The 14,421-nt window shown below is 51.1% G+C and overlaps 1 protein-coding gene and 1 long non-coding RNA gene across 5 annotated transcripts; one reads left to right on the top strand and one right to left on the bottom strand.

Moving 5' to 3' along the window:
- The first annotated feature begins 615 nt into the window (after nt 1-615).
- On the top strand, nt 616-11,588 carry SLC25A38 (solute carrier family 25 member 38). Of its 4 annotated transcripts, XM_042956248.1 has the most exons (7): nt 617-773; nt 5,584-5,705; nt 6,269-6,353; nt 7,082-7,261; nt 7,498-7,666; nt 9,075-9,241; nt 10,373-10,596. In XM_042956248.1, exons 1-7 carry the CDS (start codon nt 705-707, stop codon nt 10,493-10,495), a joined length of 915 nt encoding a protein of 304 aa, XP_042812182.1. In that variant the 5' UTR covers nt 617-704; the 3' UTR covers nt 10,496-10,596. The 4 variants fall into 4 exon arrangements, with proteins under 4 accessions (XP_042812185.1, XP_042812182.1, XP_042812183.1 ...); XM_042956251.1 differs by lacking the exon at nt 9,075-9,241 and having other exon boundaries at nt 616-773; nt 10,373-11,588; XM_042956249.1 differs by lacking the exons at nt 617-773; nt 6,269-6,353 and adding an exon at nt 5,373-5,458.
- Nucleotides 4,700-7,075, bottom strand: LOC122230478. The gene is made up of 2 exons (XR_006207452.1): nt 6,799-7,075; nt 4,700-5,035 (listed from the first exon to the last, which is right to left on the bottom strand). It is a non-coding gene; the product is annotated as an uncharacterized LOC122230478 (long non-coding RNA).
- Nucleotides 11,589-14,421: the final 2,833 nt, after the last annotated feature.

The following is a 14,421-nucleotide window of genomic DNA, read 5'->3' as shown; positions in this document are numbered from 1 at the left end:
TAAAGTGTTTAACGGAAAGTTATTCCACACTGCTTCCGTTTTTTAATACAAATTAACTAAAATTAAATACAGTGTAAAATTCTGGTCCACAAGCACACGAACCACACTTGAAGTTCAATAGGCACGGAAGGCTACAGGCTACCTTATGGGGCAGGGCAAGTCTCTACTGCAAACGAGCTCAGCTCAAATCTCGCATCAGACCTTGCAGCTGGAGGGAGGCCTCCGCGCAGACGCGCCTTCAAGCTCAGGGCAACCGCGGGCCCTGCAGTTCTGGACGTCTCCGCTAGGTGGCACTAAGGCGAACCCGTTCACGCGCTCCAGACCGGCGGCGTCCAACCCCGGAAGCGAAATCCCACGGTTCCGTGCAGTTCCTCCGGCTTTCTCCCCGCCCTCCCCGGTGCATCCTGCCTGTTCTGGGGTCCAGAAGCGTGTTACAGGGCGGGATGGGCGGGAGAGCAGAGCCACGGCCTCTGCGGAGCGAGTGAAGAGCGGCGAGAAGTTCCCGGTGCGGCGCGCCTAGCCACGCAGGGGCGGTGGGAGCGCGGGACCGGCCCCCGACGGGCGCGGACGGCAGAGCCGCCGCCTGACTGCGTGGCGCCCCACCACTGCGGCCGCGTCACCCTCGCCCCCCGGGGTCGCCAGCGCTGGCCCGAGCTCCTACTGACGGCACACTGAGCCCGGCGCACTTGCCGGCCTCGTCTCCAATGATTCAGAAGTCACGCCCGGCGCTGCTGCAGCCTCAAGATGTCGGAGACAGGGTGGAGACGCTTATGGTAAACTGCGGGGAGTGGAGGCAGGGGTTGGCCGCTCCGGGACCGCTGGCTCGTGGCGGGGAGCGGGGGGGGGATATTCTGGAGGTTGCCAAGGGTCAGCGGCCCTCTGGGAGCCTTTTCCGCCCTCCAGATGCGCGCAGAACAGGTTGGGGACGTGGCGCAGGAGGGATGGATTGACTAATGGAATTGAAAAGGGTGGGGCGAGGGAGGAGAGCAGTTGCAGCCCTCCTTAGGACAGGCTGGCGAAGGTCTCGCTGATGTTTGATGTCTGGGTAGAGTGGGCAAGGAATTGCCGGGGTCTTGAGGGTGTCGGCGAGTGTGCCCGCGCGACACTGAACGACGTGAGAGCGCTACCGGACGTTGCTTTTGAGTTCGATTCCCAGAGTGACCGTGGTGGGGAGGGCGCTCGGCCAGGTATTTGGACCATCGCAAAGACCGCTGGTAGCAACAAGCCTGAGAAGAGGTGGATGCTGGAGCGACGTGGGTCCACTGCGCCCGCGGCTCGGGCAGGAGATCACGGTCTGGGGCTCCACTTCCCGGCCGGCGGGGAGCTAGAGGGGCAGGCCTGGCGCGGAGCCACGCCCCCGCGTCTGGATTGGCTGCAGTGGTCGTGCCGCCGGGCCTCCATTGGTGGAGACGGAGGCGGGGCCGCCGGAGTTACCGCTCGCGGGGTGTGGAGGCGGGAAGCCGCGTGGTTTAGAGCTGGGAGGGGCGGGGGCGCTGTCCGCCCTCACCCTGAGGTTGCGGTTTCGTCTACCAGCTCTGGCGGGCGGGGTCAGGGGTGTTTTGTTTCGTTTCTTTTTTAATCCTTAAAAAAGGCCACCACTGGGGTTCTACATCTCCTTTCAGCTCTGACCTCGAGATCTGAATTGGATTTACGATTTAGTTTTTTAAAAGGGAGTAAATTGCTTGGGGGAATCTATTTACTATCTGTTTAAGTACTTTTTTTTTTTTTTAACGTTTATTCATTTTTGAGAGACAGAGACAGAGTATGAGCGGGGAAGGGGCAGAGAGAGAGGGAGACACAGAATCCGAAGCAGGCTGCAGGCTCTGAGCTGTCGCACAGAGCCCGACGCGGGGCTGGAACTCAAGAACCGCGAGATCATGACCTGAGCGAAGTTGGATGCTCAACCGACTGAGCCACCCAGGCGCTCCTATGCTTATTATGCTTTTGTGTACTGTGTATCATTTGGTTGTTTTTGCCCTGGTTCCTCAAAAAACCAAATTGTTACTCCTTGTTTTTAACTTGAATAACTTGAAAAGAAAATCAAACATGCCTTCAAAGGATGTACCTGCCATAGGACAATATCTTAAGCCTATTCAAATGAAAAGTGTAAATTCTGATTGGTTTTTTTTTTTTTTTTTTAGTTTTTTTTTTTTTTTAACGTTTGTTTATTTTTGAGAGAGGGCGAGTGTGAGTGGGGTGGAGGGAGCAGAGAAGGGGACAGAGAATCTGAAGCGGGCTCTGGGCTAACGGCGGAGCCGGAGGCAGGGTTCGAACTCACGAACTGTGATATCATGACCTGAGCTGAAGTCAGATTCTCAAAGGACAGAGCCACCCAGGTGCCCCAATTCTGTTTTTTGGTTTTTGTTTTTTAAATAATGCTGCTACCTGTGTGTGTGTGTGTGTGTGTGTGTGTGTGTTTTAACTATTAGAGGTTAGTTTATACCGCTGGTATATATTTAGCATCTGCTGTGTGCTAATGGACCTGGAAGTTTACAAAGTTAAAGAAGTTACGGACTCTATTCTTCATTCAAATATTTATTAAACCAATAACATCTCCAAGCTTTGTGCTGTGAAAATAACGACATAAAATAGTTGCTACGGTGGGGGGAGGGGGTGTACATGGAGCAAGCCTGTGAACGACAGCGGCCTGAAAACAAATTCCATACAAGACCTGTGAGAGCCTCGGGGAAGCCACACCGAGACCTTCTCAGAAGCTGTAAGCGCCTTGTCATTCCTACAGCCTTACTGGAGCAGAGGGCTGAAGGGAGCCTGTCCTGGGAAGGGGCGGGCAGAACCCACTAAGCCTCATCCTATGGAATTGTGCTCAAGGGAGAGCCATATGCAGATTTCCTGTAGACGACAGGACTCATTCATTTTTGGCTGTGGGGCCCCATTTTGACTGTGCACCAGGCTGGGTGGTCAGTGCTGGAGGTACCATCGTGAACAGGACAGCTAGTGGCCTCTTCTGTCCTCGACCCAAGGGAGGTGGGCTCAGGTGCAGTGGAAGTATTGGAGGAGAAGCCTGAATGCCAGTGGGGGGCGGGGATTCGGGGCTTTCCCACAGCAGGGGAGATCTGGGCAGAGGCCCCCCTCCCCGGATGAATCAGAGGCCAGAGGAGCTAGGATGGGGTTTTCCGAGGCTAGAGGAAGGCAGAGGATCCCTTCCGGCTGCGCCCTATGCAAGAGGGAGGAGGAGGCTGAGAACACAGGCCAAAAAGGAAAGCAGGGGCCCCTCGATTCACGGAAGGCCTTGTAAGCCTAGCCAGTGGCTTCAAACCCTGCGACTTAGGACACATTCATAACCGCTGTGAGCTCCAGTTCCGTCTGTAAAATGGGTTTAAAGATTTAGCTTTTCAAAGGGCTGTGAGATCTTGAGGTGGTATGCACAGATGCCTCATCCAGTGCTTCTCCAGTTCAGGGGAGGGTGGCTTCGTAGGGTTGAGGCTGGAGGTTGCCGAGGAGGCCACTGAGATCCACGGGGGCAGGCTCTGGGGACACTGAGGGTCATCAGCCGGACTCAGTCCTGAAGCAGTCGGTACAGCTGATGGGATTTTGGAGCGGTGGTGGGGTCCGGACCTGACGGCCAAGAAAGATTTCCTGAGACATCTTCAGGGCAAAAAGGCGCACCGGAGCCTGGAGGCCTAGCTATGGTCAAGCTAGGGTTGTTTTTTCCTCCAGCAAAGTGTTAACATCTTTAAGAGCGCAGGGAGTTCCTGGAGAACTCTGCCGGCCTCAACTGTCAATGGGCTGCAGGTTATAAGGAAATTTAATTTTATCTGCCATTTCCTTCTGCATTGGCTGAGGAGTCTTACGCGACTCCCACATGTGCTGCTGGGATATCTTGTGGGGTGGAGTAGGGGCAAGAGTGTGGGCAACGGTTGGCTGGGTTTCCATTTTGGAGTGTGAGCTGTAGATGCCTGGGGGCGTTTGGGGGGAGTGCTGGGCAGGGCCGTGGGCGTTGGTGTGTGGGTGTGGGTGAGGTGGCCCCCTAGGGGCTGTGGCTGGAGGAGATAAGAGGAACCACCACCACCCTGGCTGAGGGAAAAGGCGAGGGGAGCCAAAAACCAAGAGGCAGCCAGCTGTTTGAAATGCGTCCCCAAGGAGGAGGAGGCCGAGTAAGAGAAGGCCCAGGGTGGGAAAGGGATCCTTGGTGAGCGTGAGAGGAGCACCTTTAGCTGGATGGCAAGTCGTGGGGGCTGAGGGGTGACCAGCCAAGAGGGAGGGGAGGTGATGTGGCATCAGGCTGGAAAGACGGGGGTTCGAAGCTCACTGCCAGGCAAAGTAGAGGATGCCAGTAGCTTGTGCCCTTTACACATGGCTTCCAAGTTATCGGAAGGAGCAGGACACCCCTTCTTGCGGGACAGGGAATGGTGTGCCGGCAGACTGGTGAGGTATACATTTTGCTTGGTCGTACGTGTTGTCTTACTAATTGTCACCCCTTCGATATTTTGCAAGCCGTTTGAACAGAGTTATAACCTCCAGTATTTATCATCTGAACTACTTTCGTCTCTTAAGTGGGTTCAGTTATCATGGGAGACCTGCTCGTCTGCTAGAAACGTGGAGTGATCTCTGTCCCCTGGGGGACAAATAACCACAGGTTGCAAACATTTTCGTTCTGGGTTGGTGGCTATGTGTGTATAACCGGTGACCTCATCTTAATAGTGTCTTAGGGCCACAGCGTACCATTTATTGAAAAATAATAGTGCAAATGCCATTTAATGAGGAGAGAGAAGGAAGGTCTTTTAGGATGGAGTTTGCCCAGTGTCTCCTTCGGAAAAGAGGCCTTTTCTTTCGTGGTTGGGTTTTTTAAGGTGCCTTTCTCACACATTTGTGATCGAGTGGATTCTGAGGCAAGCTTTGCGACCTCTAGTGTGTCGGGCTCAGAGGAAGTACATCTAGCCCTTGCCCCTTCTGGTGGTGCCTCTAGATTAGCCAGCGTGTGCGACTGTCCTGGTTTAAAGGAGAGCCACCAAACCCGGGGGTGGCTGCTGGTCTACTGCACTGTCTGTGATCTGCTTAGGTGGCAGGGAGATGCCTGGATAGGAGAGAGAAAGGGAAAGCTCCAAGTTAAGAAAGTTCATAGGTTTTTCAGGAAGTAGCCCATGTCTTACATTGAAACTGAACTTGCGGTTTCTTTTCTTTGTCTTGCTCCTATAAATATCTACAGGTTTGATAACCAAGAGACCCCGGTGACCTTGGTTCAGACACTCCCCTTCAGTTGATTTTGCTCTGTGAAGATAAGGAGATGGCCAATAACTTGTCTCTAGCTAGACCGAGGGAGGTGTGGTTGGGGGCCCGATTCACAGATGAACGTGGATAGACCTTGCTCCACAGGATGTTCCTGGCTCCTTCTCAGCACTAGGGCTGGAGAGATCCCAACAGCAGGATATTATGGTCTGCACAACATTCCAGCACTGTTCATTCCTGGGAACACTTTTCCCTTCTCTGAAGTGGGAAGGTAATACAGAGCACCACCGGACGGTTTTCTAAGCCACCCCTAGAGAGCAGTTGACTGGTCTCGGGTGGAGAAGGCTGAGGCCCCAGGCGACAGAGTTGCTGACCCAGCGTTCTCTTGCCCTGCAGCTGCATCCGGTGATCAAAGCTTTCCTGTGTGGCTCCATCAGTGGGACCTGCTCCACCCTCCTTTTCCAGCCCCTAGACCTCCTCAAAACTCGCCTGCAGACTCTCCAGCCCCCAGCCCATGGGTAAGGCCTGCCGCCCCCCGTTTCTTTGAGGAACTGGTTTCAACAACTCCTCTCAGACACCGGTGCCTCTCAGCGATGTTAAGTCAACGCCCATCCTGCTGGATGCTTCGAGAGAAACACAGGCCAGGCCCAACTTTTCGCCCCACCTTTTCTTCGACATTTCCTGTTAATTGAATGGGGGGGGACATTCGCATTTTCTCGAGCTAGCCTGTAATGTTTTAACTGTGCTGTCTGGTACTAGAAGTGTGGGTGGTTTTCTGGAAATAATACAAACGTTAAGTGTCTCTTTTATGCCCCTATTGGGCCTGGCACTGTGGGAAGTATACGACACGCATGCAAAATGGGAGGTCATCCTTCCAGTGTGAATGCACAGATCGACATGTACGCGCCAAACCACGAACGTAGCCGAACTCGGAGTTACCCCGAGAGGTGTTGCCGAGACTCCCGAGCGTTCTTAGGAAAGACGTCCTGCAAAGCAGTCTTTGGGTGGGGAGCTCTTTTACGAGGATGGGGGTCTAAGTCATTTTTTTTTTCTTCTGTGTCTCCGTTCTGTCTGCTTTCAGATCCGGGCGTGTTGGGATGCTGGCTCTTCTCTTGAAGGTGGTTCGCACGGAGAGCATTCTGGGCCTTTGGAAAGGGATGTCTCCCGTAAGCTGCGTTTTGGGTCTTCTCTTGCGCCCTTTGCCGTAATAGCCAGCCATTTCTCATGCACCTCACGTATCCTCTCGTTAGGATAGGTGAGCGTCCTACGTGGTCCTCGGTTGGTCTCCGGCTGCTAGCTCTGAGGGCGCAGGGAAGGAAATGGGACGTCTGTACGCCCTTGGGGCAAGCGGCAGAGCAGATGCAGCTGGTGCCCTCAGCTGCCAGCATGTCCTTGTCCTTGCCCTTCAGAGCACGCTGGCCACACCTGCATTTCTTCACCTGCCGGCTTTCCTGGCCCTAGGAAGTCACTTTGCCGGAAGTGAGGAAGTCACTTTGCCGGAAATGAGGAAGTCACTTTGCCGGAAGTGCCAGGGAGTTAATGCTCGCCCAGGCCCGCAGCAGCCCGTTAGTCGACGGAAGATGGCAGTGGATACTTAAAACTCTCACTCACCCTCCTCAGATGGCGGGGTAACAGGCAGGCGCCCTACACCAAGATTCCCAGAGTTCCCCAAAGGGATTGAGTTGCCCGGGGCAGTAGTGGCTTAGGGAACACGCCCTTTGTCGGCCGCCTTCCCCCCTGCCTCTCACTTCCCCTTTCTCTTCTTGGTGTCCCTCCGCACCTTCAGTCGACTACTGGCACGCAAGCCTTGGCCTTGTTTTGGGAAAAGCCGGCTAAGACGGTGTCTTACCGTGTCAGCCTTTGACTTCTTTCCCCCCTCTGACGTTTTCTGCAGTCCATTGTGAGGTGTGTCCCCGGCATTGGTATCTACTTCGGCACCCTCTACTCCTTGAAGCAGTACTTTCTGCGAGGCCATCCACCAACCGCCCTGGAGTCGGTCATCCTGGGAGTGGGCTCTCGCTCAGTTGCAGGCGTCTGCATGTCACCCATCACTGTGATCAAGACCCGTTACGAGGTGAGTCTGACTGCTCTAGGCCTCAAGGCTGGGTAACCAGAGGCACTGGGCCGCCTTCCGATGTCCACCCCCGATTTAGAATCGAAAATAGAGGCTGCTGTGGTCAGAGAACCCAAGCCACGTGGGAACCAGAGCCCCCGGTGCCCCGGTAATGCCACATACCCCGGAGTCGCATTGGTTCGTTATGCCAGCCCGGGACCGCCCCGCCAGCCACTGGTCCTGTGCTTCCCTTGCAGAGCGGGAGGTATGGCTATGAGAGCATCTACGCAGCCCTGAAGAGCATCTATCGCAGTGAGGGGCACCGGGGACTCTTCAGTGGCCTGACAGCAACACTTCTGCGTGACGCACCCTTTTCTGGAATCTACCTGATGTTTTACAACCAGACCAAAAACATCATGACCCACGGTACGGACGGTCGAAGGTGTGGTGGGGAAGAGAGAGCTCCGAGACTGCAGATCCTCCCTGCTTCCTCTGCTGTGTGACACTGTTTAACGTTCTTAGCGACTCCAGATTCTTGGCAGAGTTTTAGGAACTGAGCCATGTCAGGTGCTGGGATGCAGTGGTGGTCATGATGGACTTGGTCCCTGCCCTCTCCAGTTTATAGTCTCTTACGGCAGAGTACTGGTAGTACTAAAATTCTTGAGTGGGGTAGGCGGTGAAGTAAAGCGTGTTTTGCAGAAGTCCTGCCATAATACTTTGCAGAGTTACCCCATCTTTAGATTGCTGGGTCCTGCCCAGGGCCTCCTGCATCAGAAGCTTTGGAACAAGACCTGGGAGTCTATTCCTCAAGAAGCAGTTGGTGGGATTCTCATCAGACAAGTCTGGGAAACGCCAGTAGGGTAGGAGCTGGAAGGAAAGTACCATTTCATGCTGTGTTCCCAGTTAAGAGTGGTTTTGAGCCTCTGTTGGGGTGGAGAGAAAGGTGCCAAACCTCAGGCGTTCTGGCAGACCCACCCCACCAGCATGCTCATTTGGATACGACAAGGACACAATCAGTGGGCAGCAAACGTTCACCCAAGCGGAGCCAGGTGCTAATGGAAACACATTCTGTGGCATGAACCTGTGTTCAATAAGGGGTCTCTGGATAATTCGAGAAAGGATATGCAACCAAGGTCACGTAAGTGGGAAAGCTGGCATGCCATCATGACGGTGGTGATCAAGTACAGTTGGGGTGCTTTTTGGGAGGCTTCCTGCTCCGCCCAAGGCACCGGGGGCCGTGACACTGCAGGTCACAGCCTTCATTTTGCCATGGAAAGTTAGGGCAGTAAGGGAGCTTGGATGTACGCTTTTGATTTCTCTATATGTATAATTGTTTATTCCCATCTGTTTAAGAGCAAGTCGCAGGAGTGATGCCCCTTTACCCTTAAATATCTCCATGTCAGGAAGCTCATGACATTGGTTTGACCCACTGTGGGCGATACTAACTTTTTATCACTTGGACAAGATAGTGTCTCCACTGAAAACTCACTTTTTTTTTTTGTCATTTGTAAGCGTCTCAGTAGGGAGATACTTGGAGTCTGTATACATCTATATAAAACATCCTGTTCCTTTCATTCATATGTTTTAGCCCGTGATTGTTGCCCGAATGAATTATGATGGCGATAGTTGTAAAAAAAAAAAAAAAAAAAAAAGGCGAATTTTAACTCCCACGACTCCATCTACACATAGTGTACCTTTAAATGTCTATTTCTTAACCTTGTCTGAATCTACATCCTTCTAACTTTGGGGAAGGATTAGTGGTCAACTTAGTAGGGATACTTCTGAGTTGTGTGGGATTTATTTGTAACCGAATGTTGCCTTTGTCCTATTTCAGACCAGTTGGATGCAGTCCTTATTCCTGTTGTAAATTTCAGCTGTGGGATCTTTGCTGGTATTCTGGCCTCCCTGGTAACTCAACCTGCGGATGTCATCAAAACTCATATGCAGCTCACCCCAATGAAATTTCGGTGGATTGGCCAGGCGGTGACCCTCATTTTCAAAGTAAGGCTATGGAGTAAATATTGGTTCTTATTGGGGTTACGGCTCTCTCTAGAGCAGTATCTTGTGCCCTTTACACATTAGAATCACTTGGGGAGCTTTAAAAACGTTCCCACTCCCTGGGGCGCCTGGGTGGTTCAGCCGGTTAAGTGTCCAACTCTTGATTTTGGCTCAGGTCATGATCTCATGGTTCATGAGTTTGGGTTCCACACTGGTGGTGTGGAGCCTGCTTGGAATTCTCGCTCTCCATGACCCTCCCTGGTTTGCATTCTCTCTCTCTCTCTCTCTCAAAATAAATAAACAAACTAAAAAAGAAAAGTTCTCACTTCCAGATCATAATCTGGGCTGGTGATATCTGAATGCCTGGGAGCAGGTGAAGCCCAGATCAGTAGTTAAGTTCCCTAGTGATTCCAAGGTGTTGCCAAGGTTGAAATCACTGCTAAAAACCTATGGTTGGTTGCCGGGATTTTTTGGTGGTGGGTGGGGGAAACTGACTACATTAGGACAACCAGTTATATTCGTTAAACTTGGAATTGCTGGGCTCCACCCCTTACCTATTGAATCAGGTGAGCAGGGAAGGTCTAGTCATCCGATCTAGGACCTAGAGGAACCAGAGTCCCCAAAAAACCCCACAAACACATTATTTTGTTTCTAGAAATTTGCTCTAGAGGAGTAACAGGCGTTTTGTCTCTAATTCTTATATTACGAAACTATGGAAAGAAGCTCCCTCCAGGCAGACAAATCATCATAAAGGCACCTTTTCCTCTAGCCTGGGGCCAGGGCCCAGGGCTTGGCATGCAGACCGAGGTCTGCGACTCAGCCACCAGCTGGCGCTTGGTGCCTCTGTGAGCTGTGTAAGCTGCACAGCGGTATACGGCAACCCTTGATGAAGATTTTCAGCCGAGAAACGCATTCCCCTGGATAAAGCAAGAAAGCTTCGCAACTGTGCCAAAAAAAACCTTTTCAAGTTCATTGCCTTCTTGGGTCCATTATTCATACTCTTGGCATTATCTATAAAAGTCTGAAAATGAAGACTCAACAATGGGGTAATGGAGACCCTCACTCTTGTGTGCTAGGGGTGTTCATTGTATTGCCGCTTTGCTTCCAGACTGTTGACGTTCATTTTCCTTGTAGGATTATGGGCTGCGTGGCTTCTTCCAAGGTGGCGTTCCCCGGGCGCTCCGCAGAACTCTGATGGCAGCAATGGCATGGACGGTCTACGAGGAGATGATGGCCAAGATGGGCCTGAAGTCCTGACCGAGAGGGGCCTGGGGACAGATGGGCTCTGTTGCCTTGCCCGGCTCTTGCCAAGGGCTGCTCCGTCTCACTGTCCCGGAGTTAGAGGATGTCCTGTCTGGAAAGCCAGGCAGCTATGTCACCTTCAGTTACCCAGTTTGAGTAGAGAATAGATGGGCCCGACTCAAGCCTTCAGGATCTCCCGAAAGAGGTGTTACTGTTGCATACCGCGCGCTAGGGAGTTAGGAGAGGGTTTGCCCATCCTGCAGGACTTCTTAAAAAGGGGTTTCTGGAGAGAGCTCTGTCAGGTGGCTCCGCTTCACCTACACCCACCTACACCAGGCTGCCGTTTGGATCTGTCCTTGGGCAAGGAATCGCACCGCCAGAGAATCCGCGGACTGGCGCTACGGCCGAGGCGCTCCAGTGGGGGAAGCCCATCTGCCGGGAGAGGGGTCCTTGTCACGAGGCTGAAGGCTGTGTCCGGGGTGCTGTTAGGACGAGGGGAAAAAAGATGTTGTTACTTAACTGGTGGTTACTTAATCACCTGGAGAGCCTCTAAAGAAGTGGAGACAGTGGCTTCTTAGCCTCTAAGTGTCCAAATAAGGTTTTTTTGTTCTTGGCCTCCGCCCTGTTTTAATTCTGAATTGTTCTGGCATTTTTTTTTTTTTTTTTTTTTTTTTTTGCTGCTGCTAAAATTCACGTAAATAAAGTGAAGCACTTTATCACTGACAACTGTTTGGAAAACCTCAATAGTGTCCCCTCTGTGTTCTAAAATAACCAAATTAATCCAAGGCGGCTGGCTCTTGACCCATATACGTCCTTCGACCTAAACATCTTTTAAAAAGCTTTATTTCACACATTGTACCATCCCCTCATTTCAAATAAACCAATCCGTGATTTTTGGTAACTTCACTGAGGGGCTCAACCATCACTACGGATCCGTTTTAGAACACGTTCAGCCCCCAAGATCTCAGATTTAAAGATCTCATTCTGAGCCCCAGCCGCTGGGAGCTATTGATCCGCTTTCCGTCCATCACTTGCCTTTACTGTGTGCTTCCTATGAATGCAGTCGTACAATTTGTAGTTTCGCATCTGGTTTCTTTCGCTTAGCGTAACGCTTTTGAGGTTCATCTATGTGGCACGTTCAGCACTGTCCTTTGTTGTGTGCGTGGCCACATAACATCGTACTATCCATTCCTCAGTTGAGGACTACTTGAATTGTTTCCACTTTGGGGCTCTTAGGAATAATGCCACTGTGAACGTTCACATACAAGTGTTTGTGTGGACCTAGCTTTTCATTGCTCTTCTGGAAGTATGTGCCTAGGAGGAGAACTGCGCGATCAAGTGGTGGCGGTGTTTAACCGTCTGAGAAACTCCCAGACTCCAGACCATCCTCCGTTCCCACCAGCAGCGCAGAAGCGTTCTGATTCCCCACATCCTCCTCCACACATGTTATTTTATTTACTGTAGCCACCCGAGTTGGGTACCCAGGCTTTTCTATCAACTTTTCAACTTCGGAAGGAGCCATACATTTATCCAGACAGCAGAAAGAAGATTGGTCTCCTGGTTAAGGATACGGGCTGTGATCTAGGTGGCCCAGATGGAAAACCTGGTCCTCTACTTATTTAGACACACTTTGCAACTGTTCCTGTCAAGCGGGGATCGGGATATTCCCCACCTCCTAGGGCGATGGTGAGGGTTAAAAGAGCAGATGTTTCTGGTGCACTGTGGTAGGTTCCTGGGGCTGCACAACCAGTGACCAGAAATTAGGTAGCCTCTGGCAGAAATTTGTTCTGGAGCCAAAGAGTCTTCAAATCAAAGTGTCAGCAGGGACATAATTTTCTCTGAAGGCTCTGGGGGAGGAAGGACAGTTGTGGCTTCTGGTGGTTGCTGGCAATTCTTGACACTCGTCACTCCAGTCTGCCTCCATCTCCACAAAGCCTCCCATCTGTCCATCTGTCTCTGTGTCCAAATTTCTTTGAAGGACACGAGTAATTGGATTCGGGCACACCCTACTCTAGAAGGACCTCCACTTGATTATATCTGCAAAGACCCATCATCAAATAAGATCACATTCATAGGAACACAATTCAACCTGTGATCCATATAAATTTAATGATGTTTATACTTTAGGTTTTAGGTTGAAATGTCCCATTCGAGGGGCACCTGGGTGGCTCAGTTGGTTAAGCTTCTGACATCAGCTCAGGTCATGATCTTGCAGTTCGTGGGATCGAACCCTGTGTCAGCTCTGTGCTGACAGCTCAGAGCCTGGAGCCTGCTTTGGATTCGGTGTCTTCCTCTCTGCCCTTCTGCTTGTGCTGTGTCTTTCTCGCTCTCAAAAATAAATGTTAAATAAATAAATAAATACCCTATTCAAAATAATGGGAGGAGTATGGGAGAGGGCAGAGGAGGATCCTAATCTCAGTGACCCTGAAGCCACCAGGGCTTGGTGACCTAGGTGCGGGAGGCCCTGTGCTGGGGAAAGTAGGAGGTCACGTAGGACAGATGTGTGCTGGGACAGGAATGGAACGCAGGCCAGTCACTACAGGCCTAGGTATAGTGTCTGCCTCCTAAGAACTTGGGTCCTGAGTTAGGGTGTTTGGGTCATCTTTGACCCTCATTTAGGCCAGGGGAGCCTAACTTGTCAGTGGGGGACCTGCCAAGAGCCCCTGGGAGGGGAGGGGCAGAGGTGAGGCCCAGAGGTACAGGCTTCCCCCCAGTTTGCTCACCTTCTACTTGGTTGGTGAGTTTTGGCCACCAGAGTCCCCTTCCATACTCATTTGTTCTTTGGGGGCAAATGAGGTTTGGAGGAACAGTCTAATTTTCTCTAAACATGGGGGAAAACTGGAATTTGCCCTTAACCCTGATTCCAGAGGGATGTGGTCCTGGATATCTGCATATTCCAGGCCCCAAGAATTTATCTTTCCTGCAGTCTGTCACAGCTATTAAAGTTTGTGAGTCTCAGCTGGCTTTGGAAACTCTGCCCAGTGCCTTTTTAACAAGTTGACTTGTTCTTGGCTGCCTCAGACTTCAAATTATTTAGAGGCAGAGCTTTGTGGAAGTAAACACTCGTCTGGCCACTACAGATAAGGCCTAGTAAGGCATATGGGCCAAAAGAGGACAGAAGCAAAGCTTTCAAGCTGCTGTTACATTCAGTTTCTATAAATATATAAAAAAAATATTTCAAACACAGAGTAGGGCAAATGGTACATTGGCCCTTCATTCGCATCACTGAGATGAAAACTGACGATCAGGATTTTGCCACTCTTGTCTTTCCACTTTCTCCTTTATGAAAGCAGATTTCAGACATCACACTATTTCACCCTTCCCATAGTTCATCTCGAAAAATCTGCAGCTCTAAAAATAGTGGACATGTTTCTTACATAACTACAATGTTTTTATCCCACCTGGAAAATGCTAACAAATTTTTTGCATATCATCCAAAACCCAGCCCATATTCACATTTCCAATGATCTCAAATAGGACTTTTTAGGGGTACCTGGCTGGCTCAGTCTGTGGAACTAGTGACCCTTGATCTCCAGGTTGTGAGTTTGAGCCCCACAGTTGGTGTAGATTACTGAAAAATAAAATCTTTTTAAGTTTATTTTGAGAGAGAGCACACCTGAGTGTTTTCCTGTGATTGGGGAGGGGCAGAGAGAGGGAGAGAGAAAATCCCAAGCAGGCCCCAAGCTGTTAGCATGGGGGCCCCATGCAAGGCTCAGTCTCACCAATCATGACATCATGACCTGAGCAGAGATCAAGAGCCTGGAGGCTTAACCAACTGAGCCACCCTGGTGCCCCCAAAATAAAATCTTTTTTAAAAAGGGAGTTTTTACAGTTGGCTTACTAGAATCGGGATGCAAACAAGGTCATGAGTTTCCTTCACCAGATCTTCCACAGGGTAAGTAATTTTGGGGCAAATCACAATTAGAGTGAGCTCCTGAGGT

The sequence above is a fragment of the Panthera tigris genome, chromosome C2, assembly GCF_018350195.1.
Source record: "Panthera tigris isolate Pti1 chromosome C2, P.tigris_Pti1_mat1.1, whole genome shotgun sequence".
Lineage (NCBI taxonomy): Eukaryota > Metazoa > Chordata > Mammalia > Carnivora > Felidae > Panthera > Panthera tigris.
Note: the sequence above shows the minus strand (reverse complement) of the source record. Positions and strands in the feature narration are given on the sequence as shown.

Bases quoted from the DNA above. Each gene is read 5' to 3' on its own strand.
- SLC25A38 (XM_042956248.1), top strand. From the start codon at position 705: ATGATTCAGAAGTCACGCCCGGCGCTGCTGCAGCCTCAAGATGTCGGA. The intron at 6,354-7,081 runs GTAAGCTGCGTT...CGTTTTCTGCAG, and splicing joins TTTGGAAAGGGATGTCTCCC to TCCATTGTGAGGTGTGTCCC. The intron at 7,667-9,074 runs GTACGGACGGTC...GTCCTATTTCAG, and splicing joins CAAAAACATCATGACCCACG to ACCAGTTGGATGCAGTCCTT.